At 39.2% G+C, this 26,444-nt stretch overlaps 1 protein-coding gene across 3 annotated transcripts in view; it reads left to right on the forward strand.

Moving 5' to 3' along the window:
* The window catches only part of RADX (RPA1 related single stranded DNA binding protein, X-linked), a 34,994-nt gene extending 10,020 nt beyond the window's left edge, over window positions 1–24,974 (forward strand). For 2 of the 3 annotated variants that reach the window (XM_039488212.1, XM_039488210.1), the window contains exons 4-14: window positions 610–718; window positions 932–1,023; window positions 1,112–1,234; window positions 4,655–4,762; window positions 6,496–6,663; window positions 7,237–7,391; window positions 8,145–8,362; window positions 11,160–11,239; window positions 14,148–14,447; window positions 20,041–20,205; window positions 22,783–24,974. In XM_039488212.1, coding sequence (XP_039344146.1) covers window positions 610–718; window positions 932–1,023; window positions 1,112–1,234; window positions 4,655–4,762; window positions 6,496–6,663; window positions 7,237–7,391; window positions 8,145–8,362; window positions 11,160–11,239; window positions 14,148–14,447; window positions 20,041–20,205; window positions 22,783–22,928 — 1,664 coding nt within the window. In that variant the 3' untranslated portion in view covers window positions 22,929–24,974. The remainder of the gene's footprint in view (window positions 1–609; window positions 719–931; window positions 1,024–1,111; window positions 1,235–4,654; window positions 4,763–6,495; window positions 6,664–7,236; window positions 7,392–8,144; window positions 8,363–11,159; window positions 11,240–14,147; window positions 14,448–20,040; window positions 20,206–22,782) is intronic. The other variant, XM_039488211.1, reaches the window with a different exon arrangement.
* Window positions 24,975–26,444: the final 1,470 nt, after the last annotated feature.

Genomic DNA, 26,444 nt, shown 5'->3' on the forward strand with positions numbered 1-26,444 from the left:
AATCTCCGGCATACACTGTCAGTTGCTGTACTGCACCTGCTGAATGGCTTGTAATGGAAATATACAACAGTTTCTTGATCATAATCGGTTGGAGTCAAATCAGAACGTCCACCACTGGCGCTGCAGCTGTCTTCCCTCTTATTTCATCCCTTGCAAGTCATCTGTAAATGATGGTGATCTTTGAGAGTGTTTAAGAACATGTCGATAGTGGTTGACAAAAGACTACCCCATGCAGGGATCATCGACAGACTACCCCATGCAGGGAGCTGAACAGTCCAGCAAGGTTCTTCGTATAATTTGTTACAACCTTTTATGACATCCTTACATTCCTTATTTTATCCATGTAGTGACCTAAAATCAGAGACAAATTTTATTAGTATTTGCAAAAGCAGTGAGCCAAAGTAAGAGTGTTGCATTTATTCAGCAAAAATGTCACTTATTCCAACCTAAGGAAAAGCTCTGTATGGCTTGAAAGCTTGTCTCTCTCCCCAGCAAAAGTTGGTCCAATAAAATATATTGCCTCACACACCTTGTGTCTCTTCAGAAAGTCAAAGTAAAGGTTTCCTTTGAATACATTTTTATGCTTAAAATGATATTGTTTTTTCCCAGAAATTAGCCTGAATGTTCGAGATCCTCCAACTAAAGTTAACATTATTCCAGAAAAAATGGTTAAACCAGAGTGGCGATTACCCGAAGTTAGATATCGGTTTGTCACAAGGTAAAATAAAGGTTTGTGTTCTGTTCTGTGTGGGCTAATGTTTTGCTAATTTTTATTGAATTTTAACTGGGAATATTACAGGAGAACATCTATTATACCTTGTTATATCTTCCCTACTTTTCTGCTCTGGGCACTTTTTAGGAATTTTTCAGAGTGATTTAAATTTCAGGTCTTTAAGAATTATCAACCATTTCTCTTTAATTTTGTTTTTAGGTCAGAACTGGAGAACTTACCAAACAATCATTCCTGTGATATTATTGGCCTTGTAATATTTGTAGGAAGGGTTGAACGAACAAGAAAGAGAGGTTTTTATAAAAATTCTTTTCAACATTTATCAAATTATTACAATTTGGTGGAATATTATTTAATTTAAATAAAATTTTGTTTGTGCAGAATCTAGTGAAGATTTTTGGATACATCGCTGGGCACATGTTGTTGATGGGACATCAGACCAACCATTCATACTGGAATTGTTTGCTACTTCTCAGCCGGATGTATTTGAACATATTCACCCAAGTATTTATCGTACAATAGTCTGACTATTTTATTATTTACTCGTTTATTTCCGCTTACAATATTTTTCTCTCAAGGCATCTTTGCCATGAATTCAAATTATCACTAAAATTTCTCATCCCAAATCAGAAAATAAATGAACAGTAATGAAAACAGACCCAAACAATGCCCACCTCAACAAAAGAAGGTAGCCCTCATCATAGCAGACCTTCCCCAATAACCCAGGTAAATAGATTGGCCTTACAGCATGCCCTAAAATTGAACTGATCTGACCTATTTTGAACAAAGTTTGAGTGAATTCCAATTTGCAAAGAACACCCTGTTGGTAGCCCCCTTTCTCAGTTCAAATGACTCTCCCTGAGTGTAACTGTGACAGTACAGGGAAAGGGGCAGCCTCTCAGGTAGTCAAGTCCTAAGCCGTGTAGATCTTTACAGGTAAAAGCTGACTCCTTAAGCTCCACAACAGGGATCCAGTGGAGATTACAGAGCACTCATGAGGTGTTCTCAGCATGCCACACAGGTTAATAAAACTGCCGGATTGTGCACAATCTTCAGTTTCCGGATGAAGCCCAGTGTAGAAGACATTACGAACTTGAGGTGACTGAGGCATGTATGATGGGATCAGCATCTGCATCCAAAGGAATTGGTTGCAACCTCCTGGCCAGATGGAGGTGGAAAAAGGCCTGCCTAGAAACTGCTGCTTTATGAGTGGCTAACAAATGCTGTGAATCAGATTATACTCCCCATATTGTAACTTTTAATATCAAATAGGCAGGTGAGCATCCTCAATTCAATGGGCCATATCTTCCTGTTGCTATCAGCATCTCCATCACCTCAGTTTTATCTGCATTGCAGTTCTCAGCCATGACCCAATTTTACCTAAACTCTCGCATTTGTCAGAATAGGCTGGGTCCAGTCAGAGAGAGAGAGAGAGTGCTGAGTATCATCAGGGTGCGTGCATTACGTGCTTCTTTGCTAACCCTCCCAAGGGACTCAGGTACAGATTGAATGGGAGGGGAGTCATGTTGAAACTCTGTGGAAATGGACATTTGAGTATACTTAGGGATGATGAGCAATTTCCTAAAACCACCATCTGGGATCTCTCAGCAAGAAAGAGACAGCCCTGTCCACTCAAGCTATTTGGGCCTGATCCAACACACAATTACATCATTGGGAGACTTCCTTGACTTAATTGGGCTTTGGGACGGATCCCTAATCATTAGAAAATAATATCTTAGCATTTAAGGATATACTCTGCTCTTTCTCTTTCTTTTATTCTAAATGTTTTTAAAACAATACTTATTAAGGCCTGATTTTTCAGTGATATTGAACACATATAACTCCCATTGAAGTAAACAGGTGGTGCAGACGCTCAGCACCTCTGAAAATATCTTATCTAGGTGCATACATATGGATTTGTATGCCAAACTTTAGTTTGAAAATGTTGATATACTTGTACTGAATTATTAGATTGGTAATAGGATACAAAGCATTTTCACATTTGAGTCACTAGTTTGTGTATAGAGCAGGTTGGTAAGGCCTGTTAATTGGTTTGTGTGAAATGAGTTGGTGGCTTTAATTCAGTTGCTGGCAAATAAGTTTCCACACCAAAAAACCCACAATCACAGTTGGTATCCAGATTAGCTGTCTCAACAAAGTCCAAGGATTGAATGAACATTGGGAATTAAATGTGCATTCACCCCAACACATTTTTTTCCATGCCAAGGAAGAAACACATTTGTAGGACAGCATGGGAAAACTTGTTCATATTGGTTCTGTGGATACAGGGCTTCGGTTTTATTTAGCATTGTATTGGTTTAGCTGATATATTTTATTGACAATCTTTTTCAGTTGCTTAGTCAAGATTTTTCAGACACTATCCTAGTCTCTCATTTCTTCATTAAAGACTGTGACCTGTATATTTTTTCATGGAGTGATGCTATTTATTTTTAGACCATTGATTGTTACATCTTTTCAGAAGAAATTTTTTTCTCTAATTTTTGGTACTTGATTTGTTTCTTCCACTTTGAATGCAGCTGAAATTGACATAACTTTTTGTTAGGCTATATCAACTTAAATAACACTTTCTTTCCCATGCCAAAAGTGATTCATATGTATCGCAGAAACATCTGTTACAGGGGTCGGCAACCTTTCAGAAGTGGTGTGCCGAGTCTTCATTTATTCACTCTAATTTAAGGTTTTGCATGCCAGTCATACATTTTAACTTTTTTAGAAGGTCTCTTTCTATAAGTCTATAATATATAACTAAACTATTGTTGTATGTAAAGTAAATAAGGTTTTTAAAATGTTTAAGAAGCTTCATTTAAAATTAAATTAAAATGCAGAGCCCCTCGGACCGGTGGCCAGGACCCAGGCAGTGTGAGTGCCACTGTAAATCAGCTCGAGTGCCGCCTTTGGCACGTGTGCCATAGGTTGCCTACCCCTGATCTGTTATGAGATCACACCTCCAGCCACAATAGCGTGAAACCTTAAGAATATAGGGTATGTGGGGGAGAGAGAGGAGAAAGAAATTAACTACTATTTCTTATACTCAGTTTTTTAGTTAAGGGGAAAGGCGTTTAGAGGGAGAGGATGTTCTATGATGAAGTTTAGGGAAAAAAGCTGTTTACCATTATGGTATCACAATTAAGCCCCTTTTAACTATCATAGTTGTATGGCCTCTTTTGCAAAATACTTGAAATATCAAAGTGGAGGAAATCAAATGTATAATTGTATAGGACCATAGTTGCTATTTTTAATTATTAACACTGACAGATTCCTTGGTGTCATATAACGAAGAATTAGGTAGTAGGGCTGGCTGGAAGATGAGAAATTCTGTTCTGAGACCTTTCAAAAAAAATGTATGGAAAAACATGAGCAAGGTTGATTCAAGAATAGCCAGTAGCCTGGTGCTTAGGGCACTCCATCTGGAAAGTGCCTGAACCCCTGGTCTATAATCAGTCTCTCTCTCTCTCTCTCGCCTGATTAAGATTTAATGATTTATACAGCAGCTCCAACATATATGTGAGAGAAAAAAACTACTCCGGCACTTGAGAAAGTTACTTTTATGCATAGTTTTAATCTGAACGCAAATCTTCATGAGACAAAACGTCTGTGATGTTCAAATTGTGAAATATTAACTTAATTATAACATGGCTTGCCAAGGCCTGAATCTTGCGAACACTTGCACAAATGTTTAACTTCCACTGAAATCTTACTGCTTTGTTTAACAGCTATGAATCCAATTCTATCCCCAAATTGTGAGCTCTAACAATAAAAGAGTGAAAGGTTGACCACATGGTTAAGTTTTTGCAGGATCAAGAGTTACTATTTTTTTTAGTGCATATTTAAAACTACTTAGGTATGGGACAGCTTTGGAAGCTTGATATACCAGAAAAAACTGAAATGATTTTTTCTCTCTAGTGACCTATTTGGTGTGCACACAGATGAGAGTGGTGCGGGACATCACTGAGAATGCTCCCAGAACACTTTACCTTACAACTTCAAATGAGAGTCAGATGTTTATTACAGGTAAATAAAATATTATTTTAAAATTAATTTTCCATGACACATACTGCAGGTTATATATTCCTTCGTACATGAGGTATTTCAGCTTGAAGATGTCCATAGTATTTCTATATACAGAGCAAAAACAATTAGCTTTTAAAGCAGTTTCCAGCATCACGCTGTAGCATACCTTGCATTGCTTCCTTCAATCAGAGGTGTTATTTTACCAAAGCGCCACTTCTTAAATCCTCTGGAGATTTAATACATTGTATTTTTCCATTTAATTACTCTAGGTTCCTTCTCTCTCTTCCCCTCTCCCCAAACAAAATACCCCCATATTTAGCTCCTATTAGCCTGATTATAAACTTGAGACCGATCCAGTTTCAGCATTCATAAATTGGCCTGTCCAGAAAGTGGTTAGGTTTCCCTCCTGTCTACAAGAGATGTGCACAAGAAGAAAAAGAAGGAAGAAGGAAAGTGAAGTTATTGAGTAAAGCTATTAAAACTTAGCTGATGTCGGATGCACTCTGAACAAGCCATGATGAGAATATATGAGCTAACTGATATTGAAAGGCAGATCAGGACAGTTATGAGTTGAAAGTATTGAGATTGTTACAAAAGTTAGAACACTGCAGTATGGTAACCGAAAGATGTAAGGTGTCTTCCCCCGCTAAATCATCATAGCATATTTTAAGAAATTATAATATATCCAGCGTTTGTGCTATTGTTGGGTTGGTCCATATGAAGACTCGTTAATTGCTTCATTACAGACTATTTTAAGAACTTGACACTTCTACATCATATGCAACAAGGAACCTTTTATAAAAACTGTAATTCCATCAATTGCTTTTTTCATAGATTCAGGCTTTCCGTTCTGTCGCAAAAGATCCTGTATAGCTTTTAATCTTAAATTCAGCCCAGTAAACATTCTTCCCCAGACATATCCTTGTTTTACTATCCAGTTTGTTCTTTCTACAGTATTCCTGATATGTCAGCCCAGACAATGAGTACTGAGTCCCTCTATAGGCGGATGGAAACAAGAAAATACACTTTTATATCATTCTTTATAAAAGTATCTAGATGCCTCAACACTTTCAGTGGGGTCTGCAGAGGAGCTTCTGATTGGCTGAATCAGGATTAGCCACAAATCTTCCTCTTGGCAGAGGTATCTAGTTCTAGATTTCAGTGCTCCCAAATGAAGGACTTCTGATTTTTAGTGTCCTCCTCACTTGCTTCCAGTATATTAGCTACCCTGCTTTATATCCACCTTGCTCCTAAATCAGAGCCTCAGCTAGCATCTCAGAATCATCAGCTGAGACTGTTTTCAGCTCAGCAGCCTTGAAATTGGTCTGTCTTGCTGCAGACACAATGGTAACCAGAGAATATGGGTCTTCTCAGGTGAGGAAAAGGTAACTTTTTGGTGTGAAATGCTGCTTCTTGCTCATCTCTTTTTATAGTTTGGGACAGAATATAACTAGCTAGTTCTAGAAAGAACATTTAACTGTTTTACTACCCAGATGTTAGCATTTAGGGTATCTAGGAGTTTGTGTGTGTTAAATCCAAGTGCCATATAAGGGTTCCATTATACTTTTTCATAAAGCCACTATCAACTGGTAGAAGGAACATTGTTTTAGCATCTCTGACTTGGCTTTTTGTGTATATTGCTGTATAGTGTTCAAATGTAGCAATTTATAAAAACCAATTACTTAATCTATATGATCCTTTTATTTCAATACCCAAACCTTTTGTTTTAACAGGATGGCACAAAGGCCAACCATATACCAGAGATGCCAAAGTGAAAAACTTTATCCAGTGGATTAAAACTCAAAGTGAAGCTGACCAAATGAAGAAAACTGTAATTGGTGGATACTGTCCTTTCCCACCAGCACCAAATTCTTTTTTGAAATATTGTAAAAATAATAAAGGTATTCTACACCATACAAAATATCCCCATTACGTGTGCCTCATTCTATCTGAGATTTCATCACAAGTACTCAAAATTAGCAACTCTGATTGCTTTACACTTGGATTAGATCAGTGGTTAAATACTGGAATGTCATTCGAGGAAAAATCATTCTGAAGATAGACTCTGAACCAAGGCCTCAGCTGGTGTAAACTGTCATAGCTCTATTGATGGCAGTGAAGTTTTGACAGTTTACATCAGCAGAGAATCTGTCCCTCTGAATTTATACTCTGTAGATGTTCTGTACCAACATCTGCTTCGGCTACATCTTCAGCTTGAAAGTCTGTCATATTGAAGAACATAAGATGTGATAATGATAAAGAACTTCAGCAGTAGTATATTAAGCAGAGCCTGGAAAATGAGAGATGAGAAAACAGGAGGATTTAATTACAGAGAAGTTCAATTTTAAGACCATTTAATAATTTAAATTTAGCAAGAATTTTCCAATTTTCTTTTATGAAGCCAACATTGATACTTTTTAGTAGTTTTGTATTTCTTTAAAACTGTTAAGCTTGTGAGAATTGCTCTTTTGCAGTTGAATCAGTTTTGAAAGCCATAAGTGAAATGGAGAGAGAGATTGAAGACCTGCACTACAGGGAGCACAAGCGCTTTGCTGTTCAGGGGATAATTAGTGCTATAAGATATGTCAGCCATGCAGCTGAAGATGCCTCGAGAATGGAACCAATTCAGGTACAGTGCTTGAGGCTTAATAGTATAGCACTTAAGATGCTGTGATCATAATTACAATTGCGATCTCTTGCATTTGAATTCAGAACCCACATACGTTGTCTCTTGATTAACTGAATTTACCATTCTAAGATCAAGAGAAGTTTGAAAGTCATCGTTTAAATTTTAAAACTTAATGGTTTACTTGTTTTCTGAGTGTTACAGTCCTCAATAAAAGTACCTGCTGTATAAAAGTTACTGATTAAATAGCATAGTTAAAGTAAATTAAGGACTGGGAGAACTGGCTACTTTAATGTAACCTGTCACTTTCTAGACAGAGGTGTTTTTTTTTCTTTTTCTTTAAACTTGATTAGAGAGGATTTTCTATAAAGCAAATCTGCTAGACACTATGATGATGATGATAATGATGATACAAGATTTGAAACTAGGGCAGGGTTTCCCAAACTTGGTTCATGGCTTGTTCAGGGTAAGCCAGGGGCTGGGCCACCGCTTCCCACGGCTCCCATTGGCCGGGAATGGCGAACCGTGGCCACCGGGAGCTGCGAGTGGCCGTACCTGTGGATGCTCAGGTAGACAAAGCGTCTCGTGGCCTGCCAGGGGCTTACGTTGAGCAAGCTGCGAGCCAAGTTTGGGAACCCCTGGACTAGGATATCCAATTCCTCATAAAGTTATTGGAGGAAAACCAATGAGAGATCAATCTTATACCTTTTTGTAATTGAAGATAAAATAGCTTTAATTGTTTAACTGTTGTTACAGGAAGGTAGAGTCCAGTCAGCATCTCAAACAACTGTAAAAAACACTGGTATATCTAAAGATTGTGTTACAAAAGGAAAAAAGCGAAGCCATCGAAATAAAGAAGCCAACTCTGTACTTGATTTACAATGCGCTTCCCTGGAACAACAGCAGCATCCACGTATGATAACCAGAAAGAGTCGAATCAAGAGAAAGATCGAACACCATGCAGAGGCTGAAAAGTAAGCCTTTTTTGAATAAAATGTGATTTATATTAATTGTTCCATTTCACTGATATACTGTAGAGATAGGTACTTTTTAAAATCTCACTCTAAGTGAGTTAGGAGTACAAGTCCCATTGAAAAGCAACTGACTGAAACTATAAGCAACCCAATTCAGAAATGGTAATCCTTCTTCCTTATGGACCCAGTCTTGCTCCCATTAGTCAATGAAAGCAGGATTGAGGAAAATACCTTACTGACTAGAACTTTGTAAGCCAGGGAAATGATTCCGCAGAAAATCATCCTCATTACCTCTTGCTATATTCTTGCAGCTGTTATATTAATTCTCAGTCATCTGAACTGCTGGTTCTGAGTTTATTCTTTTCTCCAAAAATATAAATTTCAGTGGATTGCCATCCTTGATTAAATACTTGTGACATTACCCAGGGTACAATCTGTAGAGCCCTGCGCAGGTACAATTTGATATCCACAGAGAGAAATCGGTATCTGCTGAACCGCAGGGCTCTCCTGGGAACCGCAGCGACAAAAGGAGCAGAACATGGGGCCGCCGCTCCCAGGAGCCAGCGCCCCACACTGGAAGCTCCTGCGGCACAGCTGTACAGACCTCAGACAGGAGACGCAGTCACGCAAACAGCTGCGTGGAAGGGACTGGGGCAGGACTGAGAGAGATACAGCCATACAGGACGAGTAGCCGGTGTGGGTCACTGGTTCCTGGGAGTGGTGGCCCCACGTTTGTGTCTCATTATGCGCTTACCAGCAAGCTCGAGATGACACTGGCTTTGGCAGAGCAGTGCTGCAAGCTGCACGACAGTGAACTCTGAGCCCACTTCCACGGACACACTTGTGAGTCACCTAGAATGAAATCGACATGAGCAAAGGCTCGAAGAAGAAAAATCAGTTACCTACCTTCTGTAACTGTTGTTCTTCAAGATGTGTTGCTCATGTTAATTCCATTACCAGCCCTTCTGCCCCTCTGTTGGAGATGCCAGCAAGAAGGAACTGAGAGGGCGTAGGGCCATCGGCGCCTGATATTCCGGCGCATGAGTGCAGCATTCAAGCGGGCGCTGCAGCCAACCCTATGGATACCACAAATACAAAAATCTCCAATGGCTGCGCATGTGAACGTGCACACACCTAGAATGGAATGGACACGAGCAACACATCTCGAAGAACAACAGGCACAAAAAGAGAGGGAACCATTTTTTCCATGGCTGCTTTCCAATATATCTTTGTAATCGAAAATGAACTTTCAACGTTGCTTTCTGCCCAAAAGGATGCTAATGAAAGAAGGCAACCAGGGTAGTGCAGCTGTAGCTTTTTCCCTGCACAATTAACTAGCTACTGAACTGCTCAATTTGCACTCTGAGTCTGAGTTCTTGTGCGTCCAGAGTTAGAAACCAGGATGAGATCACTTTAATACTTGGCCGACAGGATGAAGGTATTGTGTTTTTTTGGTTTTTTTAAACACCTCTTTTCCTTTTTCCAAACTCCTTAGCGAAAGTAAAGCTGAGAAGATTAATGTATACTCTTTTCCACTCTTAAATAGCATTAAAGGGTATTAAAAATATTAGTTGTACAAAATTTTGAGTATTTAACCCTCAGTCTAAAATGTTTAAAGCCTCAAAAAGTAAGGAAATATTATTGACTGAAATGTATCATAAAATAGGGCCCCAATAAATAAGAACAAAGGAGTGTATCCGTATGTTCTCTTTAATAGCTGTTCCTATTGATTTATAGATATTTGTAACTTAGCCTCATAGGTAGGCATGGTCTTTACATAGCAAATAAAGAGGGGTTTTTCGTAAGTTTATCATCTACATTGATTATGATGTTTGGCTAGATAACAAATATAGAGGGCTAAAGCAAGGGAGAAAGAAATACACAAAACTAAGAGCTGGGGTTAGTATGGTGGTACAATATATATCATTTAGTTCCCTAGGATTTTTTTTCCCCAGGGGAAGAGGAGAATTATTTAAAGGATGATTGATGGAGAATTAGTTTAGTTTTCACAACTAAGTGAAATAATAAAAAATCCAGTTCACTTTATTGGACTGATTGTCATGGCAGGATAACGTGTAAAATTCAACGGATTTTTTTTTTTAACCTTGTGTTTGCCATTTTAGATTCTAAAATGATGTTCTGGCCCCAGATTTTCATTGCTGCTTTGTGCCTTCAAGCACTGATGTGTGCTGATATCAAAGTACAATAGCACACCATGGAGCCTTTCTGGAATTAGTATAAAAACCTGTTTATGGGTTATGCGTGCTTCTCAACCTATTTACTATTGTGGGCTGCATATGCAGCTCTGTGTTATGTGGGCTTCATCCACCCATTATGCATACTGCCTGTATGGCCCTGAGGATGTCATATGGGCCACAGCTGTGCGCTGTTTGGGCTACAAGCCGTCCGTGGGTTGCGAACCACTGGTCTATGACATTCAGCTCTGTTTCTGCCAGGGCCACACGTCGTTTTCAGCAAGTTTCCACTAGAGGGCGAGAAATGCTGTTTTTAATGTAAAACATTTTTCTGTAGATATCACTGATTCACATGGCAAGAAATGCATTTAGCCTTGAACTTTGAGAAGGTTTATGCTGAGCAAAATGACTCTAGTTATATCAGATGTTAATTTCTGTAGCTGAGTGTCAGAGTGATCTTTATCAATAAAAGAACTCTTACCAAGATCTGGAGTTTGCGCTTTAGAAGTTATGGGTTTTTTATAACATAGTCACCAAAACACACATTTAGTTTTATCTGAAGCCTGAAAGCCTCAGAATTAACTATATTTTTTCCTTTATAGCTTGCATGAATTTCAGCAAGAAGATTCTGTTCCAGAACAAAATATCTTGACTGAGCCTGACACTTCACAACCCGATAAAGGTACGTGGCTAAATATTTTGTTTGGCTGTGATCATTTCAGTATTTTACAAAAGACCTTCTCCACTCAGGCCCAAAACGGGGACAAAGGTGGTAGTATACCACCTTTACATCCCCTGTTCTAACCATCCTTGCGCTGGTTCAGCCCTCAACACAATGTAGAGAAACCCCAGGGCTGTTCTTATTTGCATCAAGCTGCAACAGGATCTAAGGAACCATTCTGGCAACTACGTATCAGCACCTTTTTCCCCCTGACACATGCTGGGGCTGGCTGTATGGGTGGTAGAATGCAACTGTATTGCTCTATGCCACTGTAAGAGGAATCCTTAATGTCTCTTTGAGTCCATGTTGCATCTCTGGAGCAGGTCAAAGCAGGGCAGAGGACCTCGTCTCTATTTTTGTTACTGGTATTGCAGTAGTGGTCCAAATGTGATAGCATTTCCAAAGGCAGGAAAATCACACTCTGAGGAAAGGTAGTAACATACAAACAAGTAATCATGGTGATGAAAGTTACACATCCTATTAGCTACATGTTTGTGCTTTTGGGTTTTTTGCTTTTTTTAAGGTAAACACATTAGAATTTCCCTATCTTGTTCTTCCTCTATATCTGAAAATTAAATCCAGATCTTTTAAACAGATATTTTCTCAAATTATATCTGTTCCCAGTGTGGGCTTCATTTGTAAGTTTGCTATCGATAGATGTAAACTCTATCTTATTCCATGTTTTAATTTTTTTAAATTGTTTTTAGTGGGAGCTCACGCAGTCAGATGTTCATCACGGCGTTTATTTATATTAGACTGGCAAAGAAAGTGTGGTGTCTGCTGCAGAGAGTTCTCTCCAGCAAGCTGGGCTTCAAATACTTACTTTGTTTCCTTTTAAATATCATCATTCTCTTAAACATGGATTTCAGCATCTCTCTTTTCAGTAGCAAAAGGCTGTAACTTCTGCTGTCCTGTCCTAATTTCACATCTGTTTGTGTTGATTCAAATATGTGTATACAAATAGGACAACATGCAAATTACAGCCCCAAGATATAAAGAGAGGAAAGTAAGAGAAGACGTGATTGAAGTTTGAGAAGGAGAGAGATATTTAATCCTGGCATTTATATCCTAGCAATTTTTAACTTTAATACCACAAAATCCTGCAAATAAGGTCTTCACACTTATTCTAGAGGATGGCAGTTACATTATTTTTCTTTCTTCTCTTAATGTAATTATACAGAATATCCCAGTAGAATTTCTTTTCAGCCAGCTATCTTTCTAACCAGATGTGGGTGTTTAGTTGCTCAAAATCAAAAATGGCAATAGCATGAAATTTAACGCTTTGTATACTGTACCACTGGTATAAGGCAGCACTACCGAAGAGAGGGCGTTCTAACAGCCAGCATTGTTATGGAATGTCTAATAATGTACACTTTCCCAGTGACAATATAACATGCTGCTTATAAATTTAAAAGGTTAAAAACAACTGTTACATAATCAAGCAGCTACATTTTTTCTGTTTAAGTTAGTTTTTTGAGATGTCATTGTTTTCAATTTCATTTGACTCATCTATATTTAATAGTATTTTTCCCCTATCTAAAGTATGACAACCTTAATCATCCATATAGTAAAGTGAGAGAGTGTTTATGAATGGGGGAGGATGGTGGTTGAACACTTACAATATGCTCCAGTTTTGTGAGGTAAGTCCTGCTCCCATGCTCTGCGCAAGGATTCTTCAGACACCACTCAAATGCTATTGCAGTTTCTTAGGCCCACCAATTTTCCCTACTTTACACTATAATTCCTTGTGTCTCATCCGATGCAGTAATGCTCATGTACTCTGCTTGTTTAACGTTCTTCCACTTGGTGGTGCCATTTCTAGTTTAGCCATATACACCCTGGTGTCTTCAGTTCTTTGGTACAGCTAAAGCTCCTTTGTAATAACTACTGCAGTGCTTCCTGTGAAGCAGTGAGGAAATTTGCACACACAGTTCATGTGGCTAAATTGGAAATAGCAATAAAAGTTTTCCTAGTATAGTATCAGGATGGGGAAACTATTTGTGGGGAGGGCAAGACAAAATGGAGATAACTGGAAAAAAAATAGGTTGGGTACATTTCAGAATGGGCCTTGTGGTAAGGTCACAGAGTGGGGACTTGCCTACAAAATTGGGGGAAATGGTTTATTTGAATTTTTTTTCAGTTCTTAGTTCACAGGTTACATATAATGGTAGACATAGGGACTACAGTTAGCTATATAGCTGGGACTCTGCACAATATACATTATAAGGCAGGGGTTTTCAAACTGGGGGTTGGAACGCCTCATGGGGTCTTAAGCTTATTACCTGGGGGGTCACGAGCTGTCAGCCTCCACCCCCGAACCCTGATTTGCATCTAGCATTTATAATGGTGTTAAATATATAAAAAAGTGTTCTTAATTTATTAGAGGGGTCGTAGTCAAAGGCTTGCTATGTGAAAGGGGTCACCAGTATAAAAGTTTGAGAACCACTGTTATAAGGTAACAGCCAATAGTCTTCATTGCATGAATATACATTGTACAGAAGATGGTAAAGCATAGCATCATAAAGTACCTATTTCATTTTTATACTTCCCAAGTGTTGGTGAAACAAAGTGACTGGGGAGGTGACTGATCCTTATCCACCTAAAAGCAAGCAATGAATTGCACCTTCCAACCAATAATTATTTTTATGAATCCGGTCTTCAAACTCTAGCTGGAAACAACCTATTTACTAACAGTCCAGCCTTAGCTTAATGTTTTATGCATTCGTTTTGATTTTTCCATCTATATTTTCACATTTGACTTAAGTATTAATCTATTCATTAAATTTTTGCTTTTCCTAATACATTGGGGAAGTGGTATGGTTTTGTCAGTGCATATTGATCAACTAAATGCTTAATGTATTTATAATAGCAGACAAAGAAGGAGTGAGTGATGCACCTGAAATAGAAGAGATGGGACGAACTTCTCATGATTCCTGGCAAAGTGGTCTGTGGACAATGGTGAAAGACAACTTAATAGATCACTTGCATTACTGCACTGTTTTCCCAGAGAGCATCCCACGTAAATTTGATTATATGCACAAAGAATTCCTTATACAGCAATACAATCTACATCCAGCTGTGCACAAGCTAAAAGAATACAGAACAAATAAAGAAATTCATGAATTTAAAAGTGCCAGTGGCCCTGGGCACTATGAAGTGACCATACTAGGTAAGTTCTCAATGTTTAACAAAGAACTGTTTAACTTTCTGTGAAGTTGAATGGATACTTTAGTATAATTTGGGCATTATGCTAAGTTAGGAAATGAATGAGTTTCTTTTTATATACAATCTTGTTAAAGGTACAAACTGAATTTTTTAAAGGATAATATTAAGGAGGTACCACTCCAAACTCCATAGTTAAGTCTGAGTTGAGTTTTGCACTGAAAGCAGGCAGTCTCCAGACTTACAGCAAGTTTTGAGGACAGCGTTAATTTTCTGATTTACAAATTTCCTTGTAATTTGAGTTAAGACCTATTTTAAAATTAATTTAAAGAAAGTTAAAATTTGGTTTTGGATGTTTCTTTACATTTTTTAAAAAAATAGAACAAAAACAACTCCTTAAACTGTTCAATATAGCAGTTTGAAAAACAGCATTAAATTTTTGTGGAAATTCCCCCCACCCCCCCTTTTTTTTTTTAGCTTAAATTGTGAAATTGAAAGTTGCTTTCTAGCAGCAATAACCAATCTCCACCCTTTTTCTCCAGCTATTTTATATACTGGAGATCTGTTTGTTGATCTGTTTGGGGGGAGGGATAGCTCAGTGGTTTGAGCATTGGCCTGCTAAACCCAGGGTTGTGAGTTCAATCCTTGAGGGGGCCACTTAGGGATCTGGGGCAAAAATTGGTCCTGCTAGTGAAGGCAGGGGGCTGGACTCGATGACCTTTCGAGGTCCCTTCCAGTTCTAGGATATTGGTATATCTCCAATTATTACCTAAATGAGTCAGTGGTATAAAGGAAACTGTACGTATGTTTCAAGAGTACTACTTTGACCTCATCTATAACTGGACTGGTTCCAACTGCAAGGTGGATTTGATTTAAATCACTAGTCAGGAAGACTTGATTTAATCATGGATTTCTACATCAAAGTGCATTCTTGTTGGTTGTTATAACCTTAATACATACTCTTCACAACTCAGAGACAGACGTAGGTTTCAGTTTTAGAAGGTACATGCTATACATTTTTAAAGTGATTTATTTAGAAAACTTTTCAGATTTAGTTTTACAGCTATATCAGAAAATGAAAGATTGTTTGGTTATTTCATTTAACAAAGGTAATTGAAGCAGATATTTATGAAGTCATTGGGAAGTGAACTACAGTATCTCCAGTTCAACAGGTTAATCATTAATATTTGGAGGATTTTCTTGCCAGGCTGTATTAGGAGGAGAACATCACTAGATAGACATTTAAACTGTTTTATTTAACTAAAACAACAACATTATGTATTCTGGATTTTTTTCTTCAACAGCAAACATAATATTTTAACAAAACAAGCATATGAATTTTTGAATTTAGTTAAACATTCAAGTTTTTTAAAATGAGCTTTGTTTCTGTTAAAATTGTTTTTAACTAAAATAGTTAAATGAAATATTTAAAAAAAAATTAAATCGACTGTCTGCCAGGTGAACATGAGAAACTTAAAATATTGGCTTCTGCAGCTAACTCAGTCGTCTTCACCTTCATCTTCCTGTTCATTCATAATCTGGAAAAGAAAAACAAGCCTTCCTGCTTTTTCAGGTCCCAAACAATTTCTCAATTTGGAATGAATTAGTCCAAAGGAAGAAAATGTTCTTTCTACATCAGCAAAAGAAGCTACTGCTGTTAAGTGAGATTATCACTTCAACAGTCTCTGAATCCAAGTGCTTAAGTGATTTCCACCAGTTCACTGGTGTGACTTTCTTTAAAACATCATCAGCAAACATATGTTGCTTGAATGGTTCACCCTTAGCTCTGAAGTTTATTATAGTTGGCATTATGGAGGGATGATTGCTGGATGTCCATGTCATAGCCAACTCCTTTTTTTCAGCAGTTAAGGTTTGACCCTGGTCCCGAGTATTGAGAATATTTGCAAGAAAATGATCTGGAAATAGTGCTTGTCCCATTTGTTTTTTTAATGCTTGTAATTTAACTCCGTCATTGCATATTTCTCTTTTTAAGATCTCACTCAGTTCCTTCCAAATTTCAACAGCATCAGCAATAAAACAGCTATTCCCCTGCATTTTGTTCAAGGCTACAGAAATAGGCTTAGGGTACTCAGCATGTGTTCAACATTTCTCTTAAGCCCAATGTTGAGAATCTATTTTTTCACAATTTTGTTCACAAACTGTCATCAGATTAGGCCAGTTCTTGATATAATGCTCAAAACAGTCCACTAGTGAGTTCCATCGCACGTCTTGTGGGAGAGTTAGCTTGGTTTCTCCCACTTTTTTCAGAGCAGCTGCTGCAAAGTGGTTGTTACAGACGTATTTTGCAATTTCAACATTAGCCTTTATTTCTGGAACACTGAAGTCTTTGGCTAGGAGGTGCATCAAATGAGCACTGCAACTGTATGTTATGAGCTTGGGACTCTCTTCTAAATAATTTCTTCTCATCTTGGAAACATTTGCAGCATTGTCTGTGATCAAGCTGCATACTAGATATTTGAATTTTTTTTCCACAGTTTGTTATAGCTTTTACTGCTACTTCTTGTAAGTATTCTGCTGTGTGCACATTTCCTAATATATCAATTGTTCCTGTAAGGAAGACATTCCCTTCTTTTGTCACGCAAGCACGTACAACAGGATCATTGTGGACATTGCTCCACCCATCAAGACTCAGGTTAGCAATTTTACTCTCTAGACCTTTTGCACACTGCTCAATTTCTCTTTCATACACTTTATCTCGCAATTTGCCTGCGACATCTGCTCTGTTGGGTGGACTGTACCCTGTTCTTAATGACTGAACCATGTTAATGAAGTGTGGGTTTTCAATGATACGGAAAAGAGAGTTTATTACGTAAACAAACTAGGCAATTTTTTCATCAATTACCTCTTTTTGTAATGTGCTGGTTCTTATCACAAACTTAGCTATGGTTGTTTCTGGATGATGGAGATTTCTTTTTCTTTTTGCTACAGGTGATATACTGTGGCTATGTGATATACATGATGTGACTGAAACATTGGCAGATAACTCTGAAACTATAGAAAATTATGGTGATCTCGAAGGTGGATAGTCTTCAGAATCCCGTATGTTGAGGATGGAGTCTCCTAAACAAAATAAGTCAATGCAGTTTATTTAATTATTATTACCATACTGCTCATTTAGTATTACTCATTGCATTCACTGACACTCAGTACTACTTTAAAGGTGAAATTGTGAAAGGAAGATCTGCCAATTTCAGCTATTTATTTTTTATCACAACTACATCAAAAATGATAGTACCATAGAGTAACAACTATATTTTTTCTCAAACATGAGAATTCAAGAATAATCCAGAAGGAAGACAGGCAGTCCTTAAGAAAGAAGTATGAAATAAAAAAGTTTACCAACCTGAAGATCCTGCATGTTCAGACATGTTCCTTTCATCTTCGACGCAGCTTCCTCCTGAGAAGAAACACTTCTCATGATGTTATTTCATTTGGGCAACCAAGCCTTGTATTTCTTTGTTGCACTGTTTGCATTTTGCATGCATGCCCGTCTTACCCACAGGTAGAGGAACTTCATTAAAATATTCCCAAACTGGGTCTCTTTTATGGCCTGCTGCCATTATAGGATTTCCCTTCTATTGAGAGAATGGTATAGTAGATCTCAAATCAATGAAGGCTACACTCAGAAAGACCTCAAGACTTCTGGAATATGCTACAAAAACAGTTTCTACTGCCTGTTCTTCCCTTCCAGGGGTGAAAGTAACTGAAAGGACTTACCAGTATGCTGGAGTCCTGAGTGGGGGTGTGGCCTCAACCGGAAGAGACGGGGCCTCAGCCAGAAGAGGCGGGGCTCAGGGCGAAATAAAGGGCCCGGGGCTCCGGCCGCCGCGGAACTCCGGGCCCTTTAAAGCTCTGGCCAACCCTCGCTGTCGGAGCTCCAGCGGCGTCGCTTTAAAGGGCCCGGTGCTTCCCGCAGCGACTGGAGTGCCGGGCCCTTTACATCCCCCCGAGCCCAGCTGCCGGCGCTCCGGCGGTGATTTAAAGGGCCCCGGGGCTCCTCACAGCAGCAGGAGCCCTGGGCCCTTTAAATCACTGCCAGGGAAGCCGGTCCAGTCCAGCACGGCATACCAGCTCTTGCCGCTACGCCATACCGGACCAGACCGGCTTACTTTCACCTCTGCTCCCTTCTCACATTTATCTTCAGACAACTTCTCCTTGTCCAGGTCTATTCCGCCCCCAACAATCTTCTATTCATTGAACTTTTTGAAACTTTGCACTTTTAGAGAGAGAGCTAAGGGATTGACTCTCTGTACACAAATTTGCAGAGGGATAATAGGATTGACGTCTGTTATTTCTCACCTCTCTATATTTATTTATTTAAAACATTTTTGCTGTTAACAAGCATGTTATCTCTGGAGACACAAATCCACAGTTTGAGAACTGCAAAACTAAGCATCTCTGATGGTATCTTCCAGACTGAGCATTGAGTCCTATTGGGTAGATAGAAAGATTAACCTAAATACTCTATACAGAAGCCCCTGGAACCGCATAAAATTGGGTCCCTAATCCATGAACTATTGGAACTCATTTACAAAACTTTTCTTAAACATTACATGAATATATTGTCTCATACTATAGAATTAGAATTTATAATTCCTGTTCCATGATGAGATACATTCTAGCTCAAAGATATCTTAATTAAAACTATCTGTAGATAGGTTTTTTCCTCAAAAAGCATTTTATCAAAAAACCCAATTTAAATCAGAAAAATCCAATTTTTTTTAAATCATTGATTTTTTTTTATCCACCCTGTCCAACTGTCATTGCTCTTAATCATGGCAGTATGCTAGTAACTTAAGCTATTTTGTGCTGCTTCAAAGTAGCACAAAGCAGCCAAAGTATACAAGTGAATTGGTCTTCAGTCATTTAATATTAAATATTTAAAGTTCATCCATAGCTTCAGTTCGTTAATAGTATCATGATGTTACTGTTGTCTTTGCATTTATTCCCTGTTCATGTATTACATTTATAATAATTAAACAAGGAAATTTCCAGGTGAAAACTGTTAAGCTGGAGTTCTGGCTGAGTATGTATTAGTAATTTAAGAGTGCAAAAAATAATAGGTTTCGGGGGTAAGTACAAGCATTAGAAACCTAGGAAATTCAGGGAAGGTAACATTTAAAAAAAAATCCAAACATGTTATGGACAGGATATGTTCAGTTACGGCACCCAAGCAACCTTAACTCTCTGTCCTGTAGTGACACCATGGGGACAGAGAAGGAAATCTCTTTAAAAATTGGTTTCATATACGGAAACTACAAATATTATAAAATCCCTTATTCCTAAAAATATTGTTACTGTATGATGTCAATTCATATATATGTAATATTAGTATACATGTGTAAGTGTACATATTTTTCTGTTGAAACTTAGTTTATTTGAGATTATTTAGCAGATAATGGGAACGAGGGGTATGGGTGAATATCTTATGACAACTTGCATATGTTCAGACTGGAATAGCTGGGTTTAAATGCAGTAATTGGTAAAAGAATTATTGAAGAGAAATAAACAGTGTGCATGAAACTCTTACAAACTGAAGGTGAAGTATTTTGCTAAGGTAATTCTCTCCCTCTTAACAGGGATAAACCATGATGTGGCTATAGATGTTGCATTCCCACCTATATTTTGTCCTGAAGATCCTCATTTATTTCGAATAGAGGATATTCAGAATGATACGTTATTATCCTGTATGAGTTGCATCTCTGTGTGTCAGCAGGACACTGCTAGCAATGAAAAGCTTTCAAGTAAGAATTGCTACTGTTTGTATTACTCAGTTATTTTCTTTTTATCCCTGAATGTAAGCATTAATATTGTATACAGGTCCCTACTTGTAAGACAGGCATCAGGCACCTCTTCTCGTAGGATACATGTTTATTTTCAATTAACACCTTTACTAGATACTGTAAACATGAAGCCTGTCTTTCAGGCCAGTCTTCACTGGGCCTTCCTTTTTGCACCCATAAGTTAGCAGGTGTAAATAAGGATTCTACGAAGTTAGATATCTAAGCACTTGCTACGCACACATTGAGTCAGTACTGGATTACCTGTATTGCTCCCGCAGTTATTTGCTTGTACAATATTGTACCATCGGAGAGGCCAGGTTTTTTTAATATTTGGCCAAGAATCTGGTCCATAAATGGAACACTACAGCTTTCAATCATTCATTCCTATTTCACTGATGGCATTTCAAGGAGCCAGCACTCAGCTAGTGCAATTCACAGCAAGTAAAAGCTGAAGTTTTTGTGTGCTGTTAATTGTCTTTTAAATTATAGTTCCATGTACTGGCTGCCCACAAAAAATCTGTTAGAGGGATTTAATGTTTGTACCACACTTCAAATGTGTAAAGTGCTATGTAAATGCTGGAAATTGTACATCAGAAATAGAAACACTTGATTTTAATTAAGTCCATCTTTTTGCTTGCCCCATACCAAATGGCTTGAATAGTAAATTTTTCTTTACGTGGACTAGCTTGTAATTGTCCTAGTTCTTCTTTGCGTGCTTACTTATGTCCATTCCATATTAGGTGTGTGTACGTGCCACATGCACCAGTGCCGGAAGTTTTTCCCTCAGCAGTATCCGTAGGGGACCAGCTCTGGTGCCTTCTGGAGTGGCGCCCGCATGGTGCAGTATAAGGGGCGCTGCCAGCTCCCCCCACCCTCAGTTCCTTCTTTCCGCCAGTTACGGTGCTGAACTTCTGCTGCTTCAGCTAGCATTGTTTCATTCTCAGTTCTAGCGAACTTTGAAAATCTGTAATTATAGTTGTACATAATTAGTAATTCTTAGTTACCCGTAATAGTAGTTCTCAACTCTTTGTTAGTCCCAAATGAGACGGCATGCCCTGGTCCCCAGGTTTAAGCCCTGTGATCGCTGCAAACGGCCTATGGCCATCAGTGATCCACATACCAGCACATAAGTGACAAGTGCCGTATCTGCAAGTCCTTCAAACGTTGGATGAAGAAGGAGTGTGATAGCCGTATGAAAGCGCTTCTGATGGAGGCGGCACTCACTCTGGCACCGGAGCAGTCGTCCAACTCAACACCAAGCACAACGGCCTCCGTGTGCAGTGCTCCACCGGCTCTGTCCACAAGCCAGCACTGGTCCCCCTCCACGGCTCCGGTGAAGAAGCCGAAAAAGACTGCGGGGAAAATCTCCTACCTCCCGTAAGGGAAAGGAGAGGGCTGGTGGCGAGCCACAACCTGTGCTGGGCAGCTCAACACCCTCATTGGGAACTCAGGCCCCAGCTCAGGTCAAGTGGTGCAGCCCATCCCATACTTCGCCCCCCAACCCCAGATAGCGGTGTGGGCCCAGGCCAGCTTTAGATGCCATCAACACTCTTCAAGCCTTTCAGGAGATCCTGACCCTCCCGTTGCTGCCCACACCAGCTCCTGCAGTACCCCAGTCTCGGGGAAAATCCACATTGGGACCTATACGTGTGTCTCTGCCTCAGCGTCACCATCCCCCACCAAGAGGGATGTCCCACCATTGCTTGCCCGTCCGAAGCTGTCGCACCTCAGGACTAGAGAGGCAGGTTTAGCTGAGATCTCTTCATTCACCACACCGGGGGTACCAATCAAGGGACGTCTTCGGCGGTCTTCCTGGCACACATCCCTATCCAGGACATCTGTAGAGCCGCAACGTGGTCCTCTGTCCACACGTTTACCGCTCATTATGCCATCACTCAGCAGGCCAGGGACGACTCTGGGTTTGGCAGAGCTGTGTTGCAATCTACACATCCATGAACTCCTACCTACCTCTAGGGGTACTGCTTTGGAGTCACCTAATAATGGACGGTATAAGGGGCACCGCCGACTCCCCCCACCCTCAGTTCCTTCTTGCCAGAAACTCCGACAGTGGGGAAGGAGGGCGGTTGTGGAACGGACATAAGCAAGCACTCGAAGAAGGAAAGACAGTTACCTTTTCCCTAACTAGTGTTCTCTGAGAGGTTGCTCATGTCCGTTCCACAACCCGCCCTCCTTCCCTACTGTCGGAGTTTCCGGCAAGAAGGAACTGAGGATGGGGGGACCCGGCGGTGCCCCTTATACCATGCCATGCAGATGCCACTCCAGAGGGCGCCAGAGCCGGTCCCCTACAGATACTGCTGAGGGAAAAACTTCTGGCATCGATGCATGTGGCGCACACACACACCTAATATGGGATGGGCATGAGCAACACATCTCGAAGAACACCAGTTACGGAAAAGGTAACCAACTGTCTTTTATCCTATGTGAACATGTACAGCTTACTGCATGTAAAACAAAATGCTAGTTAAATATTTGTTTTGCTACACACACACACATGAACTATCTGTGTTTGGCTTCTAGATGAAATTGTAAAAGCAGCAGTTGACCTAGACAGACAACGCGTCATCTGTATCCTGGACATCTGTCGTTTAGGTGAAGATAAAGTGGAAGTTTTTCTGAACAAAATTTATAGGATAATGGAGACTGATGTGGTGAACCTTGTGTAATTTAATAGCTTGTTTTATTGACATTGTCCATGTATTGTTGGAGGGGAGGGAAATAAAACTTACAATACACCCTCTGCATATTGCCACTTCATAGAGCGTATAGAGCCAAGCATATCTAGTGTTATGATGTGTTTTGACAGAGCAATTGTAGTGGTAGTCAACACAATTGAGAAGGAAGGTTCATTACCTTTATATCCAAAGGCTTTGGATTAGAGTATTATAAATATGGCAGAGTGCTAATTATTTTTATACCTCTGTTGCTTTAGTGTAATGCATTGAGTGCTGCAGGCAGCTCCCAAGTGTCAGGTGTTTTGTACGTGGTCCATCATTAAGCAAAGAGACTGGATGGGGAATGGAAGGTACAGCCAAATTCTGCCCTCTGTCAGAGAGTTACCTGCCTATATGCATGGGAATAATTTGGCCTTAAGTCACTTCGGTGACGGTGTCTCTAGCTGGTAGGAACCTAAAATCGTTACCATTTGACAGCTTGTCAGGATGGTCATGTGAAATAAAATGGTGGTCTCAGCCCAGTTCCCAGAGAAAACATGGCTGCATCACAGAAACTTGCCACCTCACTTGTTCCCTTGTTTGTAGTTTCAATAGAGCCAAAAGACTTAATTTTAATAGATTGAGAACTATCCTCTGCTTTATAGAAGGGTCCCTCTGGGCAGTTTGAGAGACGCATTGGCTGTTGGTGGGGAAAAGTTTGGCCAGCTGGTGGCAAATTGTGAATGGAAGCCACAGAATGTCCTCTGAATGGAATCCTTCAGTTTTAAGTGCTTTCAGTTCTGCTCCATAGCATTGAATTAATTAAAAACAAGGCACTTCTCTGCATTATTTGTGTTAGATTTTCTAGAAGCATTATTGGATACAGAGCCAAAGTTTGAATGTTGTCTGACTTAGAATGTCATTCTGTGCTTCTGCATAGATATCCAGTAAAGTTTTGGTGTGTCTTACATTTTATTAGTAGAAGAATATTAATGTAAATGTCCTGGTAAGTGAAAGTTAATATGGTAAAACATTGGTCCTTTATATCTTTCTGTATTGTATTTTGTATTTAAATGTATGATATGGTATAGGCTCCAGGGTCTAATAAGAGAGTCTGGCACCCGTACTTGCTCTTCCAAACTGAGCCATGCTGACTATGCCAGCAGATATTTTAAAGTAGATATACCTCAGGTAGAAACTTAATTTTAAGGAAACCAGCATTTCAAGATCAAATTTGTAAGGTGATTGTAATAGAAATGACACAGGCACTTGTACAGAGTTACCATATTTTATTATTTGTTCTAGTCACTCAGCCCTCTTCCTTTTGTTTTGTTTCTCAGTGTTCCCATTACATGTAGTAAAACCCAGCAACGGCTCTGCCTGCTTTGCCTCTCTGCATAGCAGTGTATACTTAACATTGTTGTTATCCCTTGATGCTTGCTGTCTAAAATCTTAAAAACAAATTCAAAATTATGTAGACTCTGTGGTCTTTAAAGTATATACCATTTTATTTTATATCTGTGCTATTTGACAAAAGACAACACAAAAAAAGAGTATATAATATATATATATATACTGGCAAAAATGGGTAAATTCCATTCTTTGCAAAGAATCCATTCACTCTTGTTTCATGAACTGCAGCTAACTGTAAAATTAAAAATGCTAAGAAACTAAGGTCCTGTTGATAAACATCATAACATTTTGTTATGCCTCTTATTCTCAAGAACAGGGCTTTGTAAAATATTTTCAGACTAAAGGGATCACTCATCCACCACTGGAATACAGGAAAGTTACCAAAGCCTTGTGTATTCCCTAACCCTGGAATTCACACCTTGTCAAAGAATTGTACTCCAGAATCTTAGCTCTTATTTTCTTTTTATAAATGTTTCTACCCATCGTAGTTTCAAAGAAAACCATAGAAAGGACAGTTGAGTGTAAATCAGCGGAGTGATCTTTGCCTGACTATGCAGAGAGTCTGAAACAATAGCTCTAACTGGTGTAAACTGCTCAAATTTATCTGTGTGTGGTTAACTCTGAAAATTAGATTACAGTCTGTGAGATTGAGCTTAAGTAAAAGAAATAACAAATAATACAAAGGCTTCTGTATTTATTTCATTTTTATATATAATTGAATAAAACAATCTTTTTTTAAATGTATCTGAAGCTGTTGCAGAACTTCGAGAATTTCCACCAGAGTGCTGCATAATCCAAGGATTTTAACAACATTTTAGGTCTAGCTTGCCTCAAAGTATGCAAGGCATCCAGTATTGCAGCCATTCTGGGCCTGCAACACTAAACTTTTTTTTTGCAATGGGTTCCAGTGTCTTCATCTGGTTTTCCTCTGGTTTCATTGCCTTCATTTTCCAATAGACCACTCTTCAAAGAAAGCACTTTTAAAATCCGTTTATACATGCATTTTCCCATGAGGGAGGCAATCCCCACTGGAAAGCACAGGGAGGGATATATACATAATTTCTTGTTGTAATTCATATGATTTGAGTGGGGGTGTGGCATTGATTCTGCCCTCCGCTATACATGCAGTACTTCTCCATCCCCTATTGGCTTCAAGGGGAGTAACGCAGATTTATCTGCGGTCAGAATTGGTAGGCGAATACTCCCCATTTTCCAGTTCCAATCTCAGGAACTTTGACTAGCCATAGTACTAAGGGACAAACTCTGGTGCACACCATGTTGGGAAGTGGAGTCTGATATGATAAAAAAGCAAGACACAAAAAAAATTATAAGGTATGACAAGGATATGAGAGAGAAATTGTGGTTTAAAGGAGGAATAAGTGATTTTTTTTTAAATTGGTTCCAGTATATCTACATTGGTTGTCTGCACTGCTGCAAAAAACTTACCGCATTATAGGTGAAACCGCGTTATATCAAACTTGCTTTGATCCACCAGAGTGCGCAGCCCTGCCCCCCCGGAGCACAGCTTTACCGCGTTATATCCGAATTCGTGTTATATAGAGGTAGAGGTGTACTAGTATCAGCTTTTTAGTGTAGACAAGCCCTGTATCTTGGACAGGCTAAGGAGAAACGGAGAAATGCAAGACTAAGGCTATCTCTACACTAGCACTTTTGTCAGTATAACTTACGTCACTCGGGTGTGAAAAAAACACCCCTCTTAGTGACATAAGTTTCATGTGACAGAAGCACTGGTGTGGACAGCACTACGTTGGCGGGAGAGCTCTCTCCCATCTGCATAGAACAGCTGCACGAGCTCGCTAGTGTAGACATGGCCGTAGGTGCATCTTGGATTAATGCTATCTCACTTAACTTTTCTAATCTTATATAGTGGAAGAATTATGCAGGCCTTTTCTTTGTTAAATCTTATTTTTAATGAGAGTCTCAGATTGTTCTGAAGCAAGCTCACTCTGTTATATCCTTGAACGGAAGAAAAATGTCTGACCCCTTGCAAGAGGCATTTCAGACTAAATAGAAGCCTATCCTGGATGTGAATGTGGCCTGTATGAATTAAACTCTCCTCTGGCTACTGCTCAGGGACTGATGCAACCACCTACA

The sequence above is a fragment of the Mauremys reevesii genome, linkage group 9 (assembly GCF_016161935.1).
Source record: "Mauremys reevesii isolate NIE-2019 linkage group 9, ASM1616193v1, whole genome shotgun sequence".
Lineage (NCBI taxonomy): Eukaryota > Metazoa > Chordata > Testudines > Geoemydidae > Mauremys > Mauremys reevesii.